This window comes from Canis lupus, chromosome 23 (assembly GCF_003254725.2).
Source record: "Canis lupus dingo isolate Sandy chromosome 23, ASM325472v2, whole genome shotgun sequence".
NCBI classification, from domain to species: Eukaryota; Metazoa; Chordata; class Mammalia; order Carnivora; family Canidae; genus Canis; species Canis lupus.
In genome coordinates this window covers 8,201,116-8,213,227 of record NC_064265.1, presented here as the reverse complement: position 1 = coordinate 8,213,227, position 12,112 = coordinate 8,201,116, and the positions used below count along the sequence as shown (strand labels likewise).

Sequence of the window (12,112 nt, the reverse complement as noted above, 5' to 3'; positions counted from 1 at the left end):
CCCACCACACCCCTTGGTATGGCTCAACCCTATGAAGTACATCCCAGCTAGTCTGTCTGGTGGAAATCTGTCCTTTACCCCCATCCTCCTGTATGAGTCAGGATCAAGTTGTTAAAAAAAAATTATTTTAAAAATTATTCTAGTTATCTTAACCGAAAGAATTTAGTAGAGGAATTGCTTAAACAGGTATTGGAGGACTGAACCGGTTTTGGCAGACACTCTGAACACTGCCTTTGCTGGCTTCCAGGTTCAGGGTCTCGGGACCCCCAGGGTAGACCCAGGCCCATCATGATGGTCTATACTGGTCACACATCTGGTCCCGTGGCTCCATGGGTCACCCATAATTGGCAGCAGGGTTCTTCCTTTCCTGTCAGTCCTGAGCAGGCAGGCCTGCCTTGGGGTCCTTCTGAGCCTGAACACTAGGACACCAGTGCTGTGTCTGGATCTCAGGATACAAGGGTAGCCACAGGGCCTCCTGCAGTGTTTGGCAAAGGTTTGGGAAAGGCGCTATTCTGAAGATGGTTACTTACTGGCAGGGCTTGCAAGTGCTCTAGCACCAGACCTGAAGCCTTTCATGTGTCCTCTCGGCTCAAGAGTACTGACACCAGCTGAAGCTCAGTCCAGCCCTAGAAACCGTGCAGACTCCATTTCTCAGTGAGGACCTGGTCTCAACAGAGGGCTTTCCAGTAAATCAGCAAGTCCGCCCATGAGATAGGCAGAGGACAAGAGAGGGTCAGGGATCTCTGTGTTTACCTGGACCCACATCAGGACTGGAGATGTCACTGTCAGCCCATCCTCGTGAACATGAACCCCGCCTTGAGTCCTATAAGAAGAACAAGAGAGAGTGTTGGACAGAACCTTGGGCAGGGTCCCAAAGGGGACAGACCCTAGATCCCTCCAGTGGAGGGAGAAATGTCCCTTCCCCAAGCTCGGTGGAATTCTAAACTCAGCGAGACTGAACAATACTGGCAAGATGGAAAGAGAAGTTCTAGAAATTGCTCAGGGGTGACAATTCTCAGAAAGCATCAGCAAAAACAAAAATATAAGGGTCTCGCCCTGGAAGGCAGGCATGGCATCACTTAACCATGAGGAAACCAGGAGTGCAGGGTTGGATTAAAACCCTCCCAAGCCCACTGGGTTTGGAGAGGTAGAAGTGGTGTGCTACACAGAGGTGCTGCATCTGCAGGAAAAGTTCTTGGCTATCAGACCAGGAAGTCCTTGGGTTGCAAGCCTGGAAAGTTGCCTGGACCCTTCTCCCCACTCTCGTCCTCCCTATAAGACCCTCATGCAAATAACTCACTTGACAAAACCCAACCTTTTCAATGATGAAGTAAAAACAAAACAAAAAAAGCAGACTCAGAATCCATAGCAAGATACTATTAGATAACCATGTGACCCAGACATTCTATTCCTAATTATCCTGTCAAAAGAAATGAAAGTGTAAGTTCATAGGCAGGTTTGTATACAAGTTTCCATAAAAGCCTTATTTGTGACAACAGAAACCTAGAATGAATGGATAAATTGTGGTGTGTGTGTGTGTTGGAATATTACAGAATAACAAAAAAGTGAACCACTAATACACATACCAACAGAGATGACACTCCAATGATCACACTGAGTGAAGGAAGCTAGACACAAGAGTGCACACTACATGATGCCATGTATATAACATGCTAGAAAGTGCAAATCCACCTATTGTGAAAAAGCAGGTCAGTGGTTTCCCAAGTCCAGTAGGGAGGAAAGGATGGGATTCAAAGGGGCACAAAGAATCTTTCGGGAGGGGGACCTGGGTGGCTCAGTGGGTGAGCATCTGCCTTTGGCTCAGGTCACGATCCCAGGGTCCCAGGATCAAGTCCCATATAGGGCTCCCCTCATGGAGCCTGCTTCTCCCTCTGCCTGTGTCTCTGTCGCCCCCCCTCGTTAATTAAAAAAAAAAAAAAAAAGTATCTTTTGGGAGTGACGTAGATGGTCTGTATCTTCATTTTGGTGGTACTTTCTCAGCTATAGGTCTTCCTCTATCAAAACGCACTGAACTGTACATTTTAACAGATGTCCTTTCTTTGGTACACAAATTATATTCAATAATACCAGTATTTTTATAAGATACTACTGGGAAAAAAGAAAAAGAGCAGCACACTTTCCCATGAATAATAAAAACTATCAGAAAAAAATGTTGCTTCTACAAAACACGTGATAATTGCAACCAAACAGTCCACCGTGTATTTAACAACTTAAAATTGGCAAATCCTGCTAGGAAGAAGTCTAAAGCTCTCCCATACCTGCCAAAGCACCAGGTCCAAATGGTTTCACAGAAGATTACTCTCAAATCTTTAAAGAACAAGTATTTCTAATATTATTCAAATTGTTCCTGGGCAGCTTGGAATTTTCCAATTCTTTTTATGAAATATAAAATCAACACCAAAACCTAAAATACTGTACTGAAAGTACAAGAAACAAAAGAAACAGATTAAACAATCAAAATTTAAAACTTGTTTCAAAGGACCTCAAGAAAGTGCAAAGATAACCCACAGAAATGGGAAAAAAGTTTTGAAATCCTATGTCTGATAAGAGACTTATATCCAGACTATCTAAAGATAGTCGTACAACTCAGTAACAAAAAGACAAATAATGCAGTTGAAAAATGGACAAAGAATCCAAGTAGACATTTCTCTAAAGAAGATACACAAATGGCCAAACATACTCAACATCACTAGTCATTAGAAAGATGAAAATCAAAAATCAAAACTAAAAAAATAAAAATAAAAAAAGAAAGATGCAAATCAAAACCACAAGGAGCTGCTGCTTCGTACCCATTAACATAGATATAATCTATAATCAGAAAAATAGTAAAAAACTAATGTTGGAAAAGACATGGAGAAATTGCAACCCTCCTACAGCACTCGTGAGAATATAAAATGGTATGGCTGCTTTGGAAAAGTCTGTCTGGGGGCACCTGGGTGGCTCAGTGGTTGAGTATCTGCCTTTGGCTCAGGTCATGATCCCAGGGTCCTAGGATGAAGCCCTGCATTGGGTTCCCCACAGGGAGCCCGCTTCTCCCTCTGCCTGTGTCTCTGCCTCTCTTTCTGTCTCTCATGGATAAATAAAATCTTTAAAAAAAGAAAAAAAAGGAAAAGTTCCTCCAAGTGTTGAACATAGAGTGACCACAGGACCCATTCATTCCACTCCCAGGTATATACCCAGTGGAAATGAGAACACGTCCTTACAGAACTCGTACGCTGTATTAGTCAGCTTGGGCTGCAGTAACGAATGCCAGAGATGGAGCAGTTTAAAAAACAGGCATTTATCTCATCACAATTCTGGGAGCAAGAAGCCTATGATCAAGATGCTGGCAAATATGGGTTTTGGTGAAAGCACTCTTCCTATTTGCAGATGGCCACCGTCTCACCGTGTCCCCCCGTGGCCTTTCCTCTGAGCACACTCAGGAAGGGGGTAGAGTGGGGGGCAGAGAGAGATCTTCCTCATATAAGGACACCAGTTCTATTGGATTAGAGCCTCACCTTTACGATCTCACTTAACCTTAATTAGTTCCCTAAAGGTCATATCTCCAAATACAGCTACATTGGAAGTTAGGACTTCAATGTGATTTTTCAGGGGGCAGGAGGGGAGGGGGACACAAGTTAGTCTATAACACACATGAGGGGATCCCTGGGTGGCTCAGGGGTTTAGCGCCTGCCTTTGGCTCAGGGCCTGATCCTGGAGCCCCGGGATCAAGTCCCGCATAGGGCTCCCCTGCATGGAGCCTGCTTCTCCCTCTGCCTGTGTCTCTGCCTCTCTGTGTCTCTCATGAATTAATAAATAAAAAATCTTAAAAAAAATAACACACACAAATGTTCATAGCAGGATTATTCATAATAGCCAAAGAGAGGAATATCTGGCAGCTGACGTATGGATAAACAAAATGTGGTATCATCCATACAAAGGAACATTACTGAGTATAATATAGAAAGAAATGAAGTCCTGATGTTTTACAATATAAACTTTAGAAACGTTGTAAGTAAAAGAAACTTGTCAAAATTTATCACATATTACATAAATTCATTTATAAGAAATGTTCAGAATAGGCAAATCCACCGACATTGTGGTTGCCAGGACTGGAGGAGGGGACATAGGGAGTGACTGCTAGTGAATATGGGGCTTCTTTTTGAGGTGATGAAAATGTTCTAAAATTAAATAGTGGAGATCATGACACAGTTCTGTGAATATATTAAAAACCACTGAACTGTATACATTTTAAAAGAGTGAATTTTTTGAAATGTGAATTCAATATCAATAAGGGCTTTTTTTTTTTAAAGGATACAATGGCGGGGGGGGGGGGAACACCCTGTATTAGTTAATTTCCATGGCTTGACACAGCTGAAGGTTTTTTTCTCACTCACATAAAGCATCATCAGTGGCATGCTGGGGACCAGGAATGCAGAGTCAGGTGAGGAGTGGGTTCTGTTTCCTGCAGTTATCAGGGACCCAGGGGGACAGTGGCTGTTCTCATCTTCCAAATGGTTTCTTTTTTTATTTTTTAAAAGATTTTATTTATTCATGAGACACACACACACACACACACACACACACACACACACACACACAGAGGCAGAGACACAGGCAGAGGGAGAAGCAGGCTCCATGCAGGGAGCCTGATGCGAGACTCAATCCCGGGACTCCAGGACCACGCCCTGGGCCGAAGGCAGGTGCCAAACTGCATAGCCACCCAGGGATCCCTTCCAAGTGGTTTCTAAGGCTGCCCTGGACACTACATCCAGCCACAGGGCCAAGGAAGACACAGGGCAGAGGATCACAGTGGGTAGGGGTTGTATGGTCTCATAGAGAGGCCTGTTCACCTTCTCCTATGTTCTGCTGGTAATCAGACTCAAGTCACATGGCTGAACAAAACTACAAGGAAGGCAGGAGTATGCCCAGGGGGAGAAGGAAATAAGTCTGACAGATCACTGGTCAATCACCACGAAAGTCACTATTTACATAAGAAGATACAATAGTTAGAAATAAGTTTAAAATAAATTATAGGTACTAGGTGGTTTTGCCTTGTTATAAACCACTTCACAGCTAAGTGACTTGAAACTATTAAGCTCATTTAGCTCGCAAATCTGTTGGTCACTAGGCTGGGCTCAGCTGGGTGCCTCATGCATCCATGGTTGGCTAACAGTAGCTAGAGGGTCCTGCTTCTGGGGCCGGCGCTGCTTGTCTTGCTTAGCTGGGGGTATGGGAGTAAATGCCTCTCATTCTCCAGCAAGCCATCCTGAACTTGGCCATGTGGTGGCTGGGCAGGGTTCCAAGAATGAGAGCAGAAGTCAGCAAGGCCTTCTGGAGGCTTAGATTTAGAACTGGCTTGATGTTACTTTCCTCCCGTTCTACTGGTTAAAATCAACAGGTAAGGAAATGACTCCCCTCTCTTGACTGAGGGAGCTTCCAAGCCCCACTGCAAAGGGTCTGGGTATAGGAAGGGCTGGGGAATTATGGTTATTTCTGTGCACAATCCACATGTCAAACATATCAAAACACATGTGAAGTATTCAAAATAAGCCTTGAACAAATGCAAAGACAAAACAGGTGCTTTGATAAGAAGACTCAATCTAAAAAAAAATAATAAAAAAAATAAAAAAAAGAAGACTCAATCTCATAAAGTTGCCAATTCTCTGCAAGTTAATTTAGAAATGTAACACAATCTCAATAAAAATATTAACAATTTTTCTTTCTGGAACCTGAAAAGCTGATTCTAAAGTACATATAAAAAAAAAAAAAAAAAAAAAGCCATGGAAATTGAATGTAGAACCGTCAGAGGGAACCAACAATTTTAGATATTAAATCTTATTATAAAGCTGGAATAACTAAAATAACACATTACTGGCTCATGAACAGACCCCAACTAATGTAACAAAAGAAAATGCCCAGAAATCCACCTAACCACACACAGAAATTAGCATATAAAGTTGGTGTCTCAAATCAGTGAGGTAAAGACAGGATTCTAGGAAAATGGCATTAAAACAATTGGAAGGGTGCCTGGGTGGTTCAGTCGGTTTGCTTTCAGCTCAGGTTGTGACCCCAGGTTTCCAGGATCAAGTCCCTATTAGGGCTCCCTGCTCTGCAGAGAACCTGCTTCTCCCTCTCCCTCTGCCTGCCGTTCCCTCTTGTGCTTGCTCTTTCTCTCTCCCTCTATCAAATAAATAATTAAGATCTTAAAAAAAATTAGAGTCATTGATAAAAAACTGAAGCTGGATCTAAACGTTATGCCATGCACCTAGATAATCTCCAAATATTTTTACATAAGAAAACTGAAGTCTTAAAGGAACTAGAAGAAAACACAGGTGAATCCCTTCACAATCTCAGAATGAGGAAGGCCTTTTAAACTGTGACTCAAAATCTGGAAGCAACAGGAAAGGCTGAGAAGTCAGGAGGCAGGAAACAAAATACGGGTATGGCCACCACCCATATGCAAATCAAAAACAAACAAAAATCTGAGAAACATATTTGCAATTCATTTAACAACAAAGAGATCATTCTTCTAATATATGAAGAGCACCTAGAAATAATCAATCCAAGAGAAAAATGGGCAAAGGTCATGAAAAACAACTTCACAGGAAAAAAGTTCAACCCTTCTAACAACCACACTGCATTGCAGTGCTGTGGGAAAAAGGCACTCACATGCATTGCTGGTGGGGTGTAAATCAATACAATCCCTATGGGAGCCAATCTGGCCATACCTTCCAAACTTACAAATCTATTTATTCTTTGATCCAGCAATCCTTTTTCCAAACTTTTTAAAAAATATTTATTTGAGAGAGCACACACGCATACACATTCGAGTGGGGGTGGGGCAGAAGGAAAGAATCTTCAAGCATATTTCCTGCTGAGCGTGGAGCCTGCATTGGGGCCTGACCCCATGACCCATGAGATCACAACCTAAGCCAAAACCAAGAGTTGGACACCCAACAGACTGAGCCACACAGGCACCCCCCCATTTCCAAACTTCTATCTCACAAATAAATTGGCACATGTCTGTAATGCCATAAGTTAGGTAACTCACATCGTTTTTCACTGCAAACAACCCAGCATCCATCAATTCCAACTACACAATGGAATTCTATGCATCCTATAAAAATAACACAGGGGGTGCACCTGGGTGGCTCAGTCCATTAGGCAACTCACTCTTGGTTTCAGCTCAGGTCATAATCTCAGGATCCTGAGATCCAGCCTGGCATAGGGCTCTGTGCTCAGCAGGGAGCCTGCTTAAGATTCTCTCTCTCCCCCTCTCCTCCACCCTTCCCCCTACTTGAGCTCATGCATGCACATGCTCTCTCCCTCTAAAAAAACAAACACAGAAGCTCTATGTACTGATGTGGAAACACAGCCCAATTATTGTGAAATGAATAAAGCAAAGTACACAATGATGTGTACAATGAACTTTTTGAGTGTAAATAAGGGAGAAAATAAAGATACATCTGCTTATGTTTTGATATAAAACACTGGAAGGATACACAAAAAACTAATGAAAGTTAGGAGGGCAGGAGGGAAGACTTGAGATCAGAGAGATTAAGACTTCACAATATGCCTTTTGTTCCTCTCAAATTATGTACCAAGTAGATGCAATGCTTAATATCAGGTGTTAAAATAACCACTTCAGAAAAGAATATGGCAGTTTTTAAAAAACCTACCATACAACTTAACCATTCCTAAGTATTTCATTTCCAACACAAATGAAAGTTTATGTTGACACCAAGACTTGTATGTAAGTTTCACAGTTTCTTTATAATAATGAAAAAATGGAATCCATCCAAATATCCCTCATCAGATGATGGATAAACTAATTGTGGTCCATTCACACAATGGAATACTACTGAGCAATAAAATAGAACAAATTACTGATACATATAACAACATAGGTGAATCTCAAAATGATTATACTAAGTTTTAAAAGTCAGATAAAAAAGAATATATAATTATTATTTCCTTTATATAAAATTCTAGAAAGCATAAACTAATCCATAGTGATAGAAAATGTATCAGTGATTGCTGGGGGCTCAACTGAGGAAGAGGAATACACTCAAAGGGGCATGAGAAAACTTTTGGGGTATAGAAATGTTTATTATCTTGATTCTGGGCATGGATTCATAAAGGAATATCTATGTCAAAACTTACAAAGCTGTACACATTACATGTGTGCAGTTCACAGTGTATCAATTATATCTCAATAAAACTCTAAAAAGAACAGTGGGGGAGGAATAAACTAGATCTGAATACAGTTGAAAGATCTTAAAAATGTAACTGGGTAAAAAAGCAATACTAAACACTACTGTATTTTGGGTATGGATATCTTTTTTTTTCCTAATGGAGAGGATTGATGGACTCATTGAGTCAAAAGAGAGAGTGAGGCAGAATTTAAAAATTTAAAAGAACAGAAATTATATGAAATGTGTTTTCATACTATAATGTGAAATTAAAGTAAAAATCCAGAACAGAAAGGTAACTGGAAGATGTGAAGATTAAGCAATATCTTTCTTTTTTTTTTTTTTTAAGATTTTATTTATTTATTCATGAGAGACACACAGAGAGAGAGAGAGGCAGAGACACAGGCAGAGGAAGGAGAAGCAGGCTCCATGCAGGGAGCCTGATGTGGGACTTGATCCCGAACCTCTGGGATCACACCCTGAGCCAAAGGCCGACCCTCAACCACTGAGCCACCCAGGTGTCCCAAGCAATACCTTTCTAAATAACACATGAGTCAAAGAAGTCTCAAGAGAAACAAAAAGGGGCGCCTGGGTGGTTTAGTTGGTTAAGCATCTGCTTTTGACTCCGGGATCAAGCCCTGTGTCAGGCTCCCCGCTTAGGGACCCTAATCCTGTATCACTGGTGTCCTTGTAAAAGTAGGTTAGAAAACAAATAACATGATGGAGACACCAGGGATGCAACGGGCAGAGGATGACCATGTGACTGGCAGCAAGGCAGCCATCTGCAAACCAAGGAAAGATGTTTCGGAGGAACCTGACCCTGTCGGCATCTCCAGAATTGTAGGAAAATAAATTTCTGTTGTTTAAGACACGTAATCTGTAGTATTTTTTTCTGGCAGCACTCCCAAACTAATACAAAATATACAACAGCTAAATTTATGATCTTTCTTCCCAAAACCAAGTCTCTTCCACAATCTACCATCCATCCGCAAGGCCAGCCAGAAACCTTACCTTCACACCTCACATTCAATTCTGCCCCAGGCCCTGGCAATTTTATCACCCACCTCTCCAAGATACTATCATTTCCCATCCAGATGATCTTGAAAAACCTCCATGGTCTCCCAACATGCACTCTGACCAACCCCCAAATGCTCTCTCGCTGTACCCAGACAGAGCTTTTCAAAACACAAATACAACTGTGTCAACCATGTCACTCACACCTTACCCCTATCCCCATGGCCCTTCAGTGGCTGTTCATAGACTTTAGGCAAACTGTGTACCAAAGCCTATGTGGTCTAGCCCAGCCTCCACCACCCTCTCTGCTCCCCAGCCAAACTGGTCTTCAATTCCCTGAATAAGCAGTGCTCTTTCATCCTACAGGGCCTTTGCACACTCTGCTCCTTCTGCCTGGAATGCTCTCTCCCTTCCATCACCTGGTGAATCCCACTCACTCAGATCTTGGCTTAAGCACTACTTCCTTAGGGACCCTTCCTGACCAGCCTCCAAGGCTGGGTCACCTTCCTTTATAATCAACATTTGGAGAAGTGAGTTCCTTTTCTTTAATGGCCTTCTCTGAGTCTATAATCAAATATTCTTTTGTGAAATGCCTTGATTGATATCAGTCTCCCCTATTCAACGGAAAGCTCTGGGAGAGTAAGGACCCATGTCTCTGTTCCACTCACCATCAAATCTCAGTACCCAGCATGGTGCCTGACCCAAAGCAAGTTTCAATTGATACCTATTGCATGTATGGATGCATGAGTACATGGAATTGGGAAAGAATTGGAGAACACATTCCAGAAGAAAAGGGTGCTTGAGAGGTCTACCAAGACCATGAGTCCTGTAGTTTGATGAAGCCAGATCTACAGACAGTAACTCCTAGGTTCTTGGACGCAATTCAAATGTGGTGGGGGATAGGAGAGGATGGTGGTTCTGCTACACATACCACCAAGCAATTCTGGGCCATCAGCAAATGGTCTGACACTATCTACCCAGAGACAGCATCAAGTTCCACTGGTTATGGGTCCAGACCTTCAAGGCTGCCCTTCCCTACCCACTTCAGATGCCGGGTGCAAGCTGTTACCTGTGCTTCTGACTAACCAGCTACAAATTGTTGGTTCCAATGGTCTTAGGTTCTTTTGATTCGCTTGAGCAGTTCACAGAACTCAGGGAAAACACATACTTAGGTTTACCAGTTTATTAAAAGACAGGATAAAGGACAGGAATCGACAGCCAGACGAAGAGATATATAGGGCAAGGTATGGGGAAAAGGCAAGGAGCTTCCATCTCCTTTCCAGGCACGCCACTCTGCCCAATCTCCATGTGTTCACCAACCCAGCTCTCTGAACCCAGTCTTTTTGGGTTCTTATGAAGACTTTGTTACATAGTCACGATTGACTAAGCCACTGGCCATTGGCCTTGCAACCTCCAGCTGAAAATTCCAAGTCTCTAATCACATGGTTGGTCTTGGCAACCAGCGCCTACCCTTGGGTAGAGTCTAAAAGTCATTTCCATTAACATAACAAAAGACACCTTTAGGACTCTCAACACTTAGGAAATTCCAAGAGTTTGGGGGGCTGTGAGTCAGGAACTGTGAAGACCAAACCAAATATATTCTGGCCATCTGAATGACTGAATATGTATTTCTTATAAATAAAAATAGCACACCAGAATAGTGCAGTTTATGAATGTAAACGGTTGAGGGAGGACCCCAAAACCAACCCCACCACACATATACACTAGGTACATACCCAAATTCTAGAAGGTCTCTGTCAAAATGCACACTGTCCTCATAGAACACATTCAGCTCTGCATCAACAGCAACAACTTTCACCTGGAAGGCATTTTTAAAAATGGTGTATTTTCCTCAGCTTCTACGCTGGTCCAGGGGTAGGAACATCACCAGGTGAGGCCCATCACCTGAGTGGGTGGCTCAGCCTTGCTTGGGGTGCATCACTGTAACCATGGCTACAGAGGCCTCATCTGGGAACATACCCAAAGAGTAGGTAACATGAAAAGGCTGAGGCAAAGTAGAAACACCCATACAGCTCAAGAAATCTTTCCGTGCCCCCTAAACAACCAAAGCCAAGACCCTCTAGGAGCAGACGCTCGAAGACGAGCTGATTCTTGAACCCGGCAAGGAGGCCGGCGAAGTCCTCCAGGGGATGGAATGACAGACAAGCAGCATTTGGAGATGTGTCTGGGGGCCCGGTCTGCAGGGACCTGAGAGACCAGACAGGGCCCCTGGGCTGTTCCCGGGCCATGATCAAGTCCAGAGACGTACAGGTCCGGACGGAGCCGACCTCCAAACTCAGGGGTGCAGCTCCTGTCTCAGACACGGGCGCGGAGACCCAGCAAGGCAACTGGGCTTGTGCAGTCCCACCAGACTTTCTGCCTGCCTCCCTGGCCCGTGGGGCAGAGGGGTTGGATGCACCTGCGCTGATTTCCCAGGGTGAGGAAAGGGAGCCCTTGGCAGCCCCCCACCCAGTCTGAAGGCACGTCTGGACTCTGCTGCCCGCCTGCGAACCCCGGGAGCCGCTCAGCGCGGCGGGGAACGAAGTCCAGGCGTCCATCGCGCCCCTTCCGCCGAGGTCTCGGGCCGCGGCTCGGGTCGCGGTGCCCGCTGCGCTCCCCGGGCCTGGGCGGCCGACGCTCAGCGCCCCCCTCCACCGCGAGCCCTGGCCCCGCCGGCCGCGCTGCCCGCTCCGCGCCCCGGGGGCGGTTCCGGTCGCGGCCGCCCGGGGGGGGGGCTCTCGCGGCTCGGCCCGGGGCTCCCCGCCGCGCTCCCACCTGCTGCGTGCTGAAGTCCCAGCCCAGGCAGCAGCGCCGGCCGCCGCGCTCCGCCATGGCCGCGACGGTCCGCCCGCCCCGCGCAGACCGTGTCGCCGCGCCCCAGCGCCGGCGGACGCCGGGCCCGC

The 12,112-nt window shown here is 44.6% G+C and overlaps 1 protein-coding gene across 4 annotated transcripts in view; it reads right to left on the bottom strand.

Annotated features, from left to right (window-relative positions):
* Positions 1-12,112, bottom strand: part of XYLB (xylulokinase) — a 53,299-nt gene extending 41,187 nt beyond the window's left edge. For 2 of the 4 annotated variants that reach the window (XR_003141857.3, XM_025461273.3), the window contains exons 1-3: positions 11,985-12,112; positions 10,946-11,028; positions 754-823 (exon numbers count right to left, since the gene is read on the bottom strand). Coding sequence is in view for 2 of the 4 variants with exons in the window: in XM_025461273.3 (XP_025317058.1) it covers positions 754-823; positions 10,946-11,028; positions 11,985-12,041 (210 nt within the window). In the remaining 2 variants the exon portion in view is untranslated. Of the gene's footprint in view, positions 1-530; positions 664-753; positions 824-10,945; positions 11,029-11,984 lie in introns of those variants that run through there. The other 2 variants (XM_025461274.3, XM_035704846.2) reach the window with 2 other exon arrangements.